This window comes from Lontra canadensis, unplaced genomic scaffold (assembly GCF_010015895.1).
Source record: "Lontra canadensis isolate GAN:19392208 unplaced genomic scaffold, GSC_riverotter_1.0 scaffold41, whole genome shotgun sequence".
NCBI classification, from domain to species: Eukaryota; Metazoa; Chordata; class Mammalia; order Carnivora; family Mustelidae; genus Lontra; species Lontra canadensis.
This window is the reverse complement of record NW_022631035.1, coordinates 4,097,656-4,111,564: the sequence shown is the minus strand read 5'-3', so window position 1 is coordinate 4,111,564 and position 13,909 is coordinate 4,097,656. Positions and strand designations below refer to the sequence as shown.

At 62.2% G+C, this 13,909-nt stretch overlaps 1 protein-coding gene across 1 annotated transcript in view; it reads left to right on the top strand.

Annotated features, from left to right (window-relative positions):
- SEPTIN9 (septin 9) overlaps positions 1–8,000 on the top strand; it is a 143,124-nt gene extending 135,124 nt beyond the window's left edge. The window contains 8 exon segments of the mRNA XM_032870506.1: positions 593–721; positions 1,092–1,173; positions 1,504–1,641; positions 2,253–2,370; positions 3,232–3,327; positions 3,615–3,711; positions 6,639–6,690; positions 7,811–8,000. Coding sequence (XP_032726397.1) covers positions 593–721; positions 1,092–1,173; positions 1,504–1,641; positions 2,253–2,370; positions 3,232–3,327; positions 3,615–3,711; positions 6,639–6,690; positions 7,811–7,946 — 848 coding nt within the window. The 3' untranslated portion in view covers positions 7,947–8,000.
- Positions 8,001–13,909: the final 5,909 nt, after the last annotated feature.

Here is a 13,909-nt window from a genome sequence, read left to right as displayed (position 1 = left end):
GGGGTCTGGGAGCCCCATAGGGGGCGGCCTGAAGCCCCGGGGGCTCCCTCGACCACCAGGGTCTGTGGACATGGGCACTGGCCAGTGGCTGTTCCTGTTCCTGGCGGCGAGACCCAGCTGCCCCCCATCTGGCTGCCCCTCCACCCCGTCCTGCCCCAGCAGGAACTGCCCCAGTGGCTTCTCACTGAGCCCCATGGTCGCTCAGCTACAGGCTTTGAATGCTGAGCGTGCTGGTGCTTCCAACCTAGATGACCCCGGAAACCGGGCAGAACCCTGCAGTGCAGCGGCCTAGCGCGGTTGGACTGTGGCAGGTTTACAGAGCCTCCCTCCTGTGGTCCTGCAGCTCTGTGCAGCTTTTCCTTCAAACCTCATGACCTCGGTGTGTCCGGCTGTGAAGAGGAAAGCTGCATCAGGGGGCCCAGCTGCCCCACGACAAAGCACCACGAGAGCTGGGCCACTGCCTGGGCATCCCAGCCCTTCCTGCCTCTCGTCCTCCCCTGACCTGGGGCCCCTACCGAGGGGGTGCTGAGGGACAGGGCCCAGGTACTGCCGAACCACTGGGCCCACTGACCGGCTTCCATCCTCTCCCCAGGGCAGAGCGGCTTGGGGAAGTCCACCTTGATCAACACCCTTTTCAAGTCCAAAATCAGCCGGAAGTCGGTGCAGCCCACCTCGGAGGAACGCATCCCCAAGACCATTGAGATCAAGTCCATCACGCACGGTGAGAGCCGGGGTGGGGCTGGGCGTGTCGACACGGGGTGTGTGGTGCTGCTGAGTCCTGAGTGGCCAGGTTGAAGTCTGGGTCAGGGATGCTCTCTGGGAGCCCTGTAGGCCCTGGTCGGAGGGAGCCCCCTGGGGACAACTGAGTTTTAAAGCAAAACCTGTGGGTAGGAGCTGCCCAAGTCAGCGGTCACCAGTCCTCCCTGTGCATCACCTGGGGGATCGTCGCTGGTCCCCGTGGGGCACCCCAAACGGGCCTTGGGGGGGCTGGGCTGGTCAGGTTCCTCCCAGGCAGGACCCAGCCTGCCCCAGGTTGTCTGTGGGGGTCCGGGGGTCTCCCCCTGAGCTCAGTGGGCTCTGTGGTTCTGCAGATATCGAGGAGAAGGGCGTCCGCATGAAGCTCACGGTCATCGACACGCCGGGCTTTGGGGACCACATCAACAATGAGAACTGGTGAGGACCCCTGGGGCTGCCGCTCCTGGAGTAGCGCCCTGACGGCCACCGGGGCCTGTCTCGAGGCCTGCTCCGCTGCTGAACCCTCAGAGGCCCCCAGATCCTGGGCCAGCACGCAGTTCCCCTGAGACTCGTGACCCCCGCACCTACTGGGGTCAAGGGTCAGCACAGGAGGCTGGCTGGGGAGCTCTCAGGGAGGCTGCGGTCTCTGCTCAGACGGCCCCGCAGCCTGGGCCCTCGCACCGGCAGGCCGAGGACGGGGCTGGGACGCGGGGGGAGAGCGGGCAGGAGCCGTGCCCCAGGGCGGGCTGACGGGGCCTGTGCTGGCAGCTGGCAGCCGATCATGAAGTTCATCAACGACCAGTATGAGAAGTACCTGCAGGAGGAGGTCAACATCAACCGGAAGAAGCGCATCCCGGACACGCGCGTGCACTGCTGCCTCTACTTCATCCCCGCCACCGGCCACTCGTGAGTTCCCCGCAGCCCCGTCCCAGTGCGGAGCCCGGGCCGTGTCCACGACTGCCCCTGTCGCCGTGCGGGAAGAGCGGATGCAGCTCTGCTCCCGGTGGAGGACGGTGGCCACCACTCGGGGTCCCTGTGGTGCTGTCCCCATGCCCTCCCAGGACGGGCTTCCGGTTGGGGGTGGTGGCACACTGGAGCCAGTGGGCGAGGCTCTGGGGGCACCCTGGGCAGTAGCCTGTCCCGGAGGCGTGGCTGGGTGGGCCCAGAGCTGCTGGGGGCTTCCTTCCCCTCCTCCTTCCTCTTGCCTCCGAGGGGACCCCTCACCCAGGACGGGGCTCAGAGCCGGTCTCACACCCTATGCTTCTGTCTGGCAAATGTCCTCTTTCTCTTTCCTGTCCCTTGTGTCCCTTCTTTCTGGCGAACGTCCCTTCCTCTTTCCTGTCCCTTGCTTAGGGTTTGGCTGGCCATGGCCTTACCGGTGTGTCCACACCTGGGAGCCCGCACGGGCACCCTGATGGCCCTTTCTCAGCTGGAGGCAGCCCTGCCTGCCTCATTCTGTCGCCGTCCGTCCGTCTGTCCCCCTCGGCCCATCGCTCACCCACACCATTCTGCTTCAGCCTCAGGCCCCTGGACATCGAGTTCATGAAGCGCCTCAGCAAAGTCGTCAACATCGTCCCTGTCATCGCCAAGGCCGACACGCTGACCCTGGAGGAGAGGGTCTACTTCAAACAGCGGGTAGGGCTCTCCACCTCCATCCGGGCTGTTGGACGCAACACGCCAGGCCTTCCCGGGGGAGAGCAAGCCCAGAGCGGGCGGGGATAGGTGGCCGTGTCCTCGCTGCCTCGGTCCTGCTTCAGGCCGCCGTCTCCGCAGGAGGGCGCGCTCGGGCCTGCGGCTTCCCGACAGGTGGCATGTCCGAGCCACCTGGGGAGCCGGGAGAACGAGGCCCCCGGGCCCCATGGAGCCTCCACCCCCGGTGGACATGAGCCGGGAGGCCCCTTGGTCTCATCCCCAAAGCACTGGACGTGCTCATCGGTGGCCCCGGGTGCGGGGATTTTCCCAGCAGGCTGAGGGGAGGACTGTGCCTTCACCATGGGCGCGTCTGCCGGAGGGAGCAGGCCGCTGTGGGTCTGTGCTCGGGGCAGAAATGACGCTGTGCGCGGCGTATCCGCGTGTGGGGGAGCCAGGGCAACAAACAGTGGTGACCGTCTGACACAGGCAGGTGCACGCTGGGCTGCAGGGGTCCCGGGCAGCATCCAGGCCCCGCCGTGACAGAGGGTTTCCAGGTGGAGCTTGAGGGACAACTCACCATCCCAGAGCTGCTGTCTCCGGGGCGTGCTGGCCTACAGAGGGAGGACAGGGAGACGTGCGGGACTCAGGTGGCTGCACGGGTCTCCCGGCAGGCCTGCAGCTCTCCCTCCTCCACTCGGGAGGCTCGAGAACTGGAGTATCAGGGTCACCAGCCCTGTAGAGCCTGCCTTTGACCCCAGGCTGGGCCCCCTCGCTTTCTGGAGGTCACAGTGCGGGCCGATCCCGGTGGGTCAGTCCAGCCTGCTGTGTGGACGGCACCCACATCTCTCCCCTCCGGATCCCCAGATCACCGCGGATCTGCTATCCAACGGCATCGACGTGTATCCCCAGAAGGAGTTTGACGAGGACCCGGAGGACCGGCTGGTGAATGAGAAGTTCCGAGTGCGTGCACTGGCCGTTGCGGAGGCCCCTCGATTCCTGCTAGAGGCCACGGCAGGGTCTTCCAGACTGCTCCAGTGGGACTGGGGAAGCGGGAGGGATGGCCCTGAGCCATGGGAACGTATTCTCTGGGCCGGAAGGAGTCAGAGCCCAAGTGTTCACATGGGGCTCTCTAGGGCCAAGGGTCTCCGTTCTGGGGGGCCCCGGGCTCAGGGCAGCTCCTCACTGGTGCCTAGGAAGCGCACTGGCCTTCGCACACACGTGACCCATGCTGCCTGTCCTTCCCCCAGGAGATGATCCCGTTCGCCGTGGTGGGCAGTGACCACGAGTACCAAGTGAACGGGAAGAGGATCCTTGGCAGGAAAACCAAATGGGGCACCATCGAAGGTAATTGTCAAGCTGCTGGGGTCTCCAGACAGACCAGAAAACTCAAGCCGCTCTGCCAGCCTGGAGCTTGGGCACCCAAGCCCCAGCCGGGCGCTCCTGGGGCCTCATCTGCGGCATCACCGCACTCAGCCACTCAGTGGCTTGTCTGGGGTGCATAGCTGTTAGCTGATGGAGCTGTGCCTTCACCCCGATCTCCCAGGGGACAGGGAAGTATCCAGAGTGGAAAGGAAGGAGCCCTGAGGGGTCCTGCCGAGTTCTGGGTTTTGGTGTTTCATAGCGGTGCTGTGTGACCCTGGGCAAGTTGCTCCACCTCTCTGGGCCTAGGACAGGGCTGGGAATAGCGCTGTCCAGCTGTGAGAACAGACGGCGCGCCCCCTGCTGAGGTTCCCGGGACCCCACATCTTGGTGTCCTGCGGCTGCTGTAACAGATGGGCTGAGACTGGGTGGCTTGAAACAGAAATGTCTTCCCCCGGTTCTGGAGGCCAGAAGTCAAGGCATCAGCACGGCTGGTTCCTTTCAGAGGCCCTAAGGGAGAACATGTTCCAGGCCCCTGCCCTGGTGGCCGTCAGCCATCCTCCTCGTCCCTTGGGCCGACCACAGTCCCCACTCAACCTTCGGACTGTGCCTCTGTCTGTTCCTCAGGAGGCCATCTGCCTGTCATTGGCTTAGCTTCCCTTGGAATCCACGTGATCCCCTCTTAGGGTCTTTACCTTAATTACATCTTCCAAAAAAAACTCTCCAAATAGCCCCCATTCACAGGTGCCGAGGGCGTCGGCTGTTGGACATGGTTTGGGGGACACAGTTGAACCCCCTTTGGGTGGTGGCGCCCGGGGCGCTGCTTCACCCTCCGCTCTGTCCGTCTCCCTCTTTAGAACAGAGAAGGCAGAATGGACAGGTTCGAAGGCCCACGTTGTCTTTCCTCCCGTGGCTGAGGGCCCAGCGTGTGACAGACTTAGACTTAATGAAACTTTTTTGGGGCAGCAAACACCCTTAAGAAAGGGATCATCGCGACATCGCGACACGGGACAGCGAGCTCCCTCCCCCTCCTTCCCTCCTTCTGTGCCTGCTCATTTTACATACATTACCCCACTGGGTGCCTAACTCCCCCTCCCGCCCCCACCCCTGCAGTTGACCCTGTGCCCTCCTGCAGAGAGGACCAGGCTGTAGCACCCAAGGGTTCACCCCTGCCCTGCCGAAGCCTGGGGGAGGCGTGGAGCGGCCCACAGACCCGCCGTGGGGCGCCCACGTAGGTGCCGGCGGGCGGTGCCGCGGGGTGTTTTCCAGCATCTCCTGGATCTGCGCTTCCGCATCCGTCCCCTCCTCCAGGGGTGTCTCTGCAGCTGCTCAGCTCCTGTCCAAGTGGGCTGTTTCTCCGTCAGGCTTACCTGGGCGCATCCTGCCTCGGCTCTACTCCGTGCTCTTCAGGAACTTGGCGCAGACGCCCGTTCTGGAGGGTGGAGAAGTGTGGGATCATAAGGGCCCATGGGGACTTGGGACACAGGACTGGGTTGGGGGCCACCCAGGGCTGGACAAGCCTCTGCTGCCCCCTGGTGGCCAACTCCGGCCTGCAGGCTCACCGTGGGGTTGTGAGAAACGGCCCTGTGGCCCCTATGGGGATGGTTGCAAGGTGGCGGGTCTCCTGCAGCCTTCGTGAGCACCCCAGAGATTTCTGCCCCCCGTCGCACAGCTGGACCCCGCACTGAGCTGGTGGCTCTTTCTCTCCCGGGCCTTGCCCGCTCGTAACTGACCCGAGGACGGGCTGCTCTGTGCTCCTCCCTGGCCAGCCTGGTTAATGTGCGCTCTGTCCTCCTCCTTGCCCCCCAGTCCCTGGTCCTGTTTCTTTGATCCTGGTTTCGCCGTCCTGAGACGGTGCACCCATCCTCGGAAACTGCCTGGCGCATTCAGGAGGAGGGTGGGGTGTGAGAGAGCACGTGGTTAGCTCATCGGAGGTGGCTGGCGTTTGAGTCCCACCTTACAGAGGAGGAAACTGAGGGTCAGAGAGGCCAGGAGAAGCAGCAGCCACATGCACACACTCCCAGCTGGGGGGCTCCCATCTTCCCGCCAGCTCTCTCCACTTCACGTTTGTAGCAATGCCGCGTGTGAGTCTGTCGGCAGAAGGTTCTAGTTCGGGCACAGCCCCGTGCTGGTGGGGATGTGGGAGGAGGGCCAGGGTGTGGTGGGCAAGCAGCCACTGGAAGAAAATCGCAGGGCTTGGCAAGGTGGAGACACTGGGGCTTTTGGGCTTTTTCTCCCCAGCTTACTGGGGGCGATTGGGGAGACAGGCCCATTCCCTGCGCTCTGAGCCCCGATTCCCCAAGACCACAGACGGGGAGCCCTAGTGGTGTGCTGGGTGCATGAAGAATTGATGACACACACGAGTCATGCAGCAGAGCCCTCGGGGGCACAGGGCCACTGCCTCTCTGGGGGACCTGGGGGCATCTGGGGGGCCCGTCCTCCCACGTCCGCAGAGCTGACTCCTGTCCTGCAGTGCATGCTTTGGGCGTCTGTGTGTAGCCGGGCAGCGTAGGGTTCCCGAGCCCAGCGGCAGTGGTGACGAGCGTGGGAGAAGGCCCACCTTCGGTCCCTGCCTTGTTCCATTGCCACCATCCCTTGTTTTCAGGGTCCCCTGGGACATGCTGCTCTTCTCAGGAGATGCCCCTCCCCCAGCTCCCAGTGAGGAGCAGTGGCCCTAGTGGCCCTGGTGGACAGGAACCCTCTGGGGGGCGGGCGCCTGGCAGGGCCTGCCTTAGGGTGTCTGCAGAGTCGGGTGCCTGTGGGGGCACAGTGCTCCCCTGTGGGGTGGGGACTCCCACCCCCACCAGCCCACCCACCCAGGCTTCTCTTGGCCCCTGAACTACTGGGGGGAGGGGAGAGGCAGGGCGGGGGGGGTGCTTCGAGTGACCTTAAAGCTCTTTTTGTCTCCTCAGTCGAGAACACCACCCACTGTGAGTTTGCGTACCTTCGGGACCTCCTAATCAGGTGAGAGAGGGCTGTGGGGTGTTGGTCTTGGCCCCCGAAGGCCCTGAGAGGGCCCTAAGTCAGGAGTACGGGCAGTGGGGGGGCAGCCAGAGGTGCTGGACAGTAGCTGACCCGTCCTCCCCCAGGAGGAACTCGGAAGGCCGTTGTCTGAATCAGCTCCGTGGAAATGAAGCAGGAGGTTAAAATCCTTCTTAATCTGTGTGAAGGCCCCCCCGGATAGGAGGGGGCTGGGTTCTCATCACTGCAGCCTGGGGCTTCAGGGGCTCTCTCACGCCGGGCATGGAGATAGCGTCCCCTACTCCCATCCCAGTGTCTTCTGACCCCACCACTCTGGGCCGTGTAGGGAGGAGCAGGCAGGAAGGGGCTCCAGGCTGGCCAGGCCGGCCCCCCCCCCCTTAGTTTTCTTGAGCTCAGATAAGGAGTGGCCGTCCTTAAGCCGGTAGAGAAGATGCCATGTGGCTGGGTCTGGGCACGTAATGAGACAGTGGGGGGCGGGGGGGGCCACCTGCCGTGGTACCAGGAGTTCCTGGCTTCTCTGTTAGCAGGTGGGTGCATTCTAGGCATTAAGTGGAGGGACAAGGCCATCCCTGGGGTGGGGGGGGCTCTAGGTTGAGGGGTGGACTGTGGCTTCTGGGAGTGACCCCACCGTGGTAGATAGCCTGACTGCCCAAGACCCCCACCAGGCCCTTCCGAGTCTCCTGTTGGGCTGCGAGAAAGGGGGAACCTGGGCACAGGACTGACTAGCAGGGTGGACCAGCACTCCAGCTCAGGGCATAGCCCCAGGACCTGGTGCTTCTTGGTGGCAGCAAGGACATTCGAGCACTGTCTCCTCTGAGTGTGCACCCAGCCCCTACCCTTGGACTGGCCACAGGCTTGGCACGGAGAGAAGGGGGTGCGTGCGTTAGAACATAGGTGTTCTGAGAGGGTCTGGGTCACTGGAAACTACCCCCCACGCCCCCTGCCGTACCCCAGCCTGGGCCCACTTGCTGGGCCTTATAAGCCCTCCTGGGGGGCCCCCTGAAAGCCAGGCAGGAGGGATGGGGTGCGGGGGGGGCAGGCAGTGGGAGTCCCAGCTCCGGCCCCGTGGGGTCAGCACCCGTGTCCCCCCGTGTCCCCCCAGGACGCACATGCAGAACATCAAGGACATTACCAGCAGCATCCACTTTGAAGCCTACCGTGTGAAACGTCTGCACGAGGGCAGCAACGCCATGGCCAACGGCGTCGAGGAAAAGGGGCCCGAAGCCCAGGAGATGTAGACCCACCCTGCCCCCGGGACCCGCCCCTCCCCAGCCCTTTCCAGCACCGCCCACGTGCCCCGTTTTATTTTATACAATTTCCTCCACTTGCCGTCGTTCTCTGCCCCTTCACACGCTGCCCAATAACAAGGTCACGTGCGCCCGCCTGCGTGTGCCTCCTTAGCCGCTCAGTGCGGGGCCTGGACCCGGTCCTGGGACGGGAGGGGCAGGGGAGGGGCCTCGGGCCTAGTGCCAGGCCCCAGCCTCTGAGCATGGCAGGCCTGTGCGGGGGGGGGGGGGGGGCGGGGGGGGCCTGGCCAGCCTGGAGCCCCTTCCTGCCTGCTTCTCCCTACACGGCCCAGGCCACAACTCAGACCCGTAACTCAGACATCCTCCCCCCTTGCCTCCCGCCCCAGGGGCAACTAGTTAATTCCGTGAGATGCAAGTTGCCAATTGCTTAGACGTGGGGAGGCCCATCAATGCCCGCAAGCCTGTCCTGCAGCAGAAAGTGCCTTTATCTCAGCCGTCCATGAGCCCGTCTTCTCTCCCCTGCTGTCCCCGCCACCAGCACCGGGGACACATATGAGAGAGGGAGGTGTGTCTTCATCTCTCCATCGCTCTCCCACCCCCCAGGATTCGATTGAGCGTGCAAGGGAAGGGAAAAGATGCCCCTCACTCCAGCCCCGCCCCAGGATTTGGGGGAAGGTCCCAGCAGGTGAAATCCGGTGGAGGTGCTGAGGGAAGAGGAGGTGACCATGTGGGAAGGAGGGGGCTGTGTGGGCTGGGGCTGGGCCGTTCAGAGTGGCCCAGGTAATCCCCACGCCTGCCTGCACCGCCCTGCGTGACTGCGAGAATGTTTGTCTGTCTGTCTGGATATCTCTGGCCTAAGATGCTCCACCCCGGGTACACCCATTCAGCCCTCCTGGGCCAGGTTTTGCTGACACCTTGACCCCGGGAGCTTTTGTCACCCTAAATATGCCTGGGTTCCCGCACCCCAGAGCCCATCGTAAATACCTCCCCGCCCCAAAGAGGGAGAGGTCAGGAGGCAGATGTGCGTGGGCCCTCATCAGGCTGCAGCCCAGGCTGGCTTCTTGCAAGGGGAGGGGAGGGGATGCAGACAGACCTGTGGGGGATGGTGCGCACACGTGTGCGTGCGTGTGTACGATGTCCTTGCATTGTGTGTTCCCTCCCCACCTAAGACAGGAAGGACCCCTTAGCGAAACCGTTTACTTGCCGACTTGCCACGTTTTTGCCAAAACCAAGACTTCGAAGGAAACCTCCACCTTTGGCGGCGGGGCGAGGGCGCGGGGGGCAGCCTCGGGCGGGCCGGACTCGCTTTCCTTCTCTGTAGCCAGATCTCGGCAAATGGTATTTCACCGGCGCCTGTTCCCACGGTGGCCTTTTGCTATGTGCCTCCTGAGAAATTCGTCTTTTTGTATAAATAACAAAGTGTTGAGACTGTATTTCCTGAAATAAATGTCCAAACGCAAACCTTCCGGGGGGCACGTGCTCCTCTTCCTGATCCCAGAGGCGCGGTTCCCGCGGGCCAAAGCCGGCCAGGCGGCGCGTGCCGGGGGCTGTTCAGCCTCTTGACGGGGAAGCCGGTGTCGGGGAGGTCAGAAGCCCACGGGTACCTGGAAAGCCAAGGGCAAAGCTTTCCTAATGGATAAGGAGGCTGGGAAGGGTTTCCCACCACGAGGCGCCGAAAACCGCTTCTGTTCCTGTATTGTCGGAAATAAAGTCCTATCAGATCGAACCGTCGGAACTGGTCAGAATTTGACAGTCATTCCCTACCAGTGACTTGTTCCTGGAGAATGTGGCCCCGAGGAGAGGGAGAGGTTCCGGAGGCTGTCATGGGCGCTTCTCTCTGCACGACAGCCCTCCCCCTTGCCCCGGGGTGTTGGAGGCTGGAGCCCTTTTCTGGGCATAACATGTCACCATGAGCTGGGCCGTCTCAAACGACGGAAATCCATTCTGTCCTGGTTCCAGGGGCTGGATGTCTGCGATGGAGGTGTCGGCAGGCTGTCCTTTCCCCGGCCTGCGCTGTGCCAGCTTTCCTCCTTGCGGACGAGAAACAGATCTCGTGGAAGGCACCTCTGTTGAATTTGGGGCCCCTCTTCAGGATGGGTTCGTCTCCTCCTCAGTTCCATCTGCAAAGACCCTGTCTCCAAATAAGGCCGAGTTCTGAGGTTCTGTCTGAGGACATGAATTCGGGGGGTGGGGCAAGTGCTCTTCAACCCAGGGCATCCAGTACCCCCTCCGTCACTGGGCCCCAGGGACAAGGTGGCTGCAGAGGGCCCCGCAGCAGGGCTCGGATGTGGGTTCAAGGTTGGCTTGTTCTGCAGAAGGTCAGTGGGTTTCATGTGCAAATGAATCCGTGGGCAGAGGCCACATGAATCATGTGCTTCTGGATTCTGGGGTATGTCAGGCACTGCCGACCCCTGCTGGGGGCACGGGAGGACAGAATCAGACCAGGGTGGGGCTGCGGGACCATCATCTCAGGGCTCTTCCCAGCTCTCTCAGCGACCGCTCTTGAACTTCTTGACCCTGAGGCTTCCCTTTCCCTCCCTCCTCCAGACTGAAACCACCCCCATCTTCACTCCTGCTAGACATCCATATCCGGCAGCTGCTCTCTTGGGCCTGACCCCCACCAGGGCCCAACCCCCACCAGGGCCCAACACCCTCTCCAAGCCTTGATCTCCCGTTCTGGAATCTGGCGAGCTCCCTGTCCCTGGCGCTGCTGGTCCCTCACTTGCCAGGCTGACGGGAACCAGGACACGGGCCCACCTGCACTTCCCTCCAAGGGCAGCCCAGAAATGCCGGTGGGGGCTCTCCCACCCAAGCAAGCAGATCCCCTGCTCTACGTCTGGGTGACCAACTGTCCAGTCTACCTGGACATGTGGGGTTTCCAGGGATCTGGAACTTTCAGTGCTAAAACCTGGAAGGTCCTGGGTGAGCCGGGCAAGTTGCTTATCCTGTGGAGACCCCACACCACCCTGCCCCCTCCCACCGCTCAGGGTCATGGTCTTGGACTCCTCCGCCCAAGGGGCTCTTAAGGAGTTGGGCTGTTGCCAAGACATCCTGGGGGTGAGCAGGGGCCTCCAAGGCCAGCCAGAGCGTCAGACTGGCTCTGAGCACCTGTGGGGGTGGGATGTCCCCAGGGGGCTGTGACCAGGTGTCCTATGCTCCCGCCTTCCCTGCTTTGGGCAGCAGGGTTTGACCAAGCCAGGAGAATGATTCAGTGAAGGGGCAGTTTTTTGGGGGGAGGGGTGCTTTTCCAGACCCTCCCTTGTGTATGTCCTTGTATCCCTGGGGGAACCATGTGGGTGGCCCCCACTAGCGGGAGAAACCAGGTGGAAATCAGCTAAGGGGTATCTTTTCACATCTGTATTTAGGGATGTGCCCCCCTCATTGTTAAACATGACATAGACCAAGTAGATGATGTGCGATGTGGGAAATGCCAGAAAAAAAAAAAAAAAAAACAACCTCACAAGGAAATGGAAAGCCCACCATCCTCCCTAGTGCCCACTCGGGGGGAGGGGCTGGTGTCATTGTCATCTTGGTTCCTCTGCTTTGCCTTGTGTCCTTGATTTGGTTTCAAGGGCACTGGGAAGAGGAAGTGGGGGGGCAGGAGGGAGAGTGGGAGCCGCGCTGACTTCTGGCCGGACCCCAGTGTGAAAGCTGAGGGGTTTGGAGGCCTCCTGTCTTGGGGACCACCCTGCAGGGGTCCCCAGCTCCCGCTCGCCCCTAGCAGGTGGCCGGGTCCTTCCCAGATGAGGCTGCCTTGTCTAGGCAGGAGCCCTCTGTCCCCTGCCCGCTCCTTCCCCCTTCTCCCCGCTCGCCTCCACACCTCTCCCGAGGAAGGAGAAGGGGGACAGGCCTCTAAGTAGGTCGGGCCCAGCTCAGGTGTCCCCGATGGTGGAAATTGGGACACTCGCTGAGCAGACCAGATGCATTTCCTGCCTTGGCTCCTAGAACACTGCAGGTGTGTGCACGGCCCCAACCACAGGCAGGAGGGGCCCGGGGAAGCAGAGGCAGCTGTGTCAGGGATGTGAGCCTAATGCCAGCACATGGGGCTGTCACCGTGAGGAGCCCAGACCGGAGAGCCTGTCCTTGGAGAGCCCCAGGGAAGCTGTGGTCCCCTCCCCCCACCCAGGCGAGCTGCAGACTCCTGCCCTGCCTGCACTCCGAGGGCGCTGGCCTTTTCCAGAAAGTAAGACGTCCCAGCTTTTCTCTGATAATATTGGCCCTACCTGCTCCCTGTAGAATGTGTGAAAAATAGACAAAGGCCAGAAAACAACCACCCTAACAGCGAACACAGAACCCCCCCCACCCCGTTGCCTGTCCACCAGCTAATGGATAGGAGATAAAGAAGTGCTTTTAAACATATCGGCAAAAAAATAATAATAATAAGTAAGTAAATAAATAAATAAATGCATCGGCAAACTTCATTGTGTTTGTCTTTCCGGAACTGAGCTCAGACCGAGCACACCCTTTTGTAACCTGTGTTTTCACTATCAGGGAGGGTTTTCCTACTTCATTATGTTTTCTTGGAGAACGCGATTTTCATGGTAGTACGTTAGTCCATCCCATACACCTGCCTTCTTGTGGATGGCTACAGGTTCACCCCCATCCGTGGGCTGCGCCAGGAGGGCTGGAGGGGTGCGAGCCATCCCTGTCCTCCTCAGAGATGAAAGAGGTGCCTGGTGGCAGGAAGCTGCTGGAGACGGTTCTGAAGCCCACGCTGTCAGGGTCTGTGTAGACCCAGAGCCAGGAGGGGCCCCGGGATCGTGTGGACCCGTCCTCCCCCCCCCCCCCCGTGTTCCCCCTCGAGGCTCTCGTTACTGCCGTTTGGCGCGTGGGAGGGCAGAGCGTCCCTTGAAGTGCATACCAACCATCAGGGTCTCCTGGAGTTCAGGGCTCACGCACAGAGCACGACTTTGACCCTGTTACCGAAATGCTCATTTCTGAGCTCCTTTTCCACGTAGATTCAAGTAAGCAGCTGGGCGTCTCCCAACTGGGTCCGTCAGGGAGACGCCGGCAGGTCACCTTTCACCGATCATATTGATCAATATATGAGGACGCCCCAGAGGCCAGAGGGGGTGGGTTGGGGAGGGAGGGTAGGGGGCAATGGCCCCTAGGCCCTGCCCTGGGTCCCTCATGGTCTGAGATGACCCTGATCAGTCCCTCAGCTTTGGGAGGGACAGGAAGGCCCAAACAGCCTTGTGATATTGGTCACCGTGGTTTCCGTGCCGAGGGAGAAGTTGGGGTAGGCATCAGAAGGGGCCTCCTTCCTCAGGGGGGAGCATGGAGTTGGAGGGGATCAGGAGGCCGGGAAGCTGGAAGTGGCAGAGGGCGGGGTAGGGTGGGGGGCTGATTCTGCCCCAAGCCAAGTCCCTCCCTGCACCCCTGCAAGGCTGGCCTCACCACCCTCCTTTCTTCCATCTGGGTGAGCCCCAGCCACTCTCCTGCTGCACCCCGCCTGGCGCCCCACCCCCCAGGGCAGCAGGGCTCCTCCAGGGACAGCTGATCCCCAAAGTCCCCCACGCAGGGGTCCCTGGCCAGCCCTCCGCGGTTCTGTGGAGAGCCCTGGGCAGCCGCTCAGCCGCCGTTTCCTGGCCGAGTGGCGGATCCCGACGGAAGAGTGCCGCTGAATGGATGCCCGGAGCCCAGGGAGAAAGCATCTTCCTTCCCGTCAGCGAGGACGGCTGTAAATAATGAGAATAAAGAGGGAGCATGAATAATTAAAGCTGCCCAGAGTGAGTGGGTCTTGAACCGTCTGCCTGATTTAAAAACTAATTACTTGGAGAGTTCCACAATGCCCTCCTCCCCCTCCTCCCTTCTCCTCTTCCTCCCTTTTCCCTCCTCCCTCTCCTCCCCCTTCTCCTCCCTCTCCTCCCCCTTCTCCTCCTTCTGTCCCATCTTCCCCCTCCTTCCTCCTCTCCCAGCTCTCTCCTCTCCCTCCTCCCTCTCCTTCCCCCTTC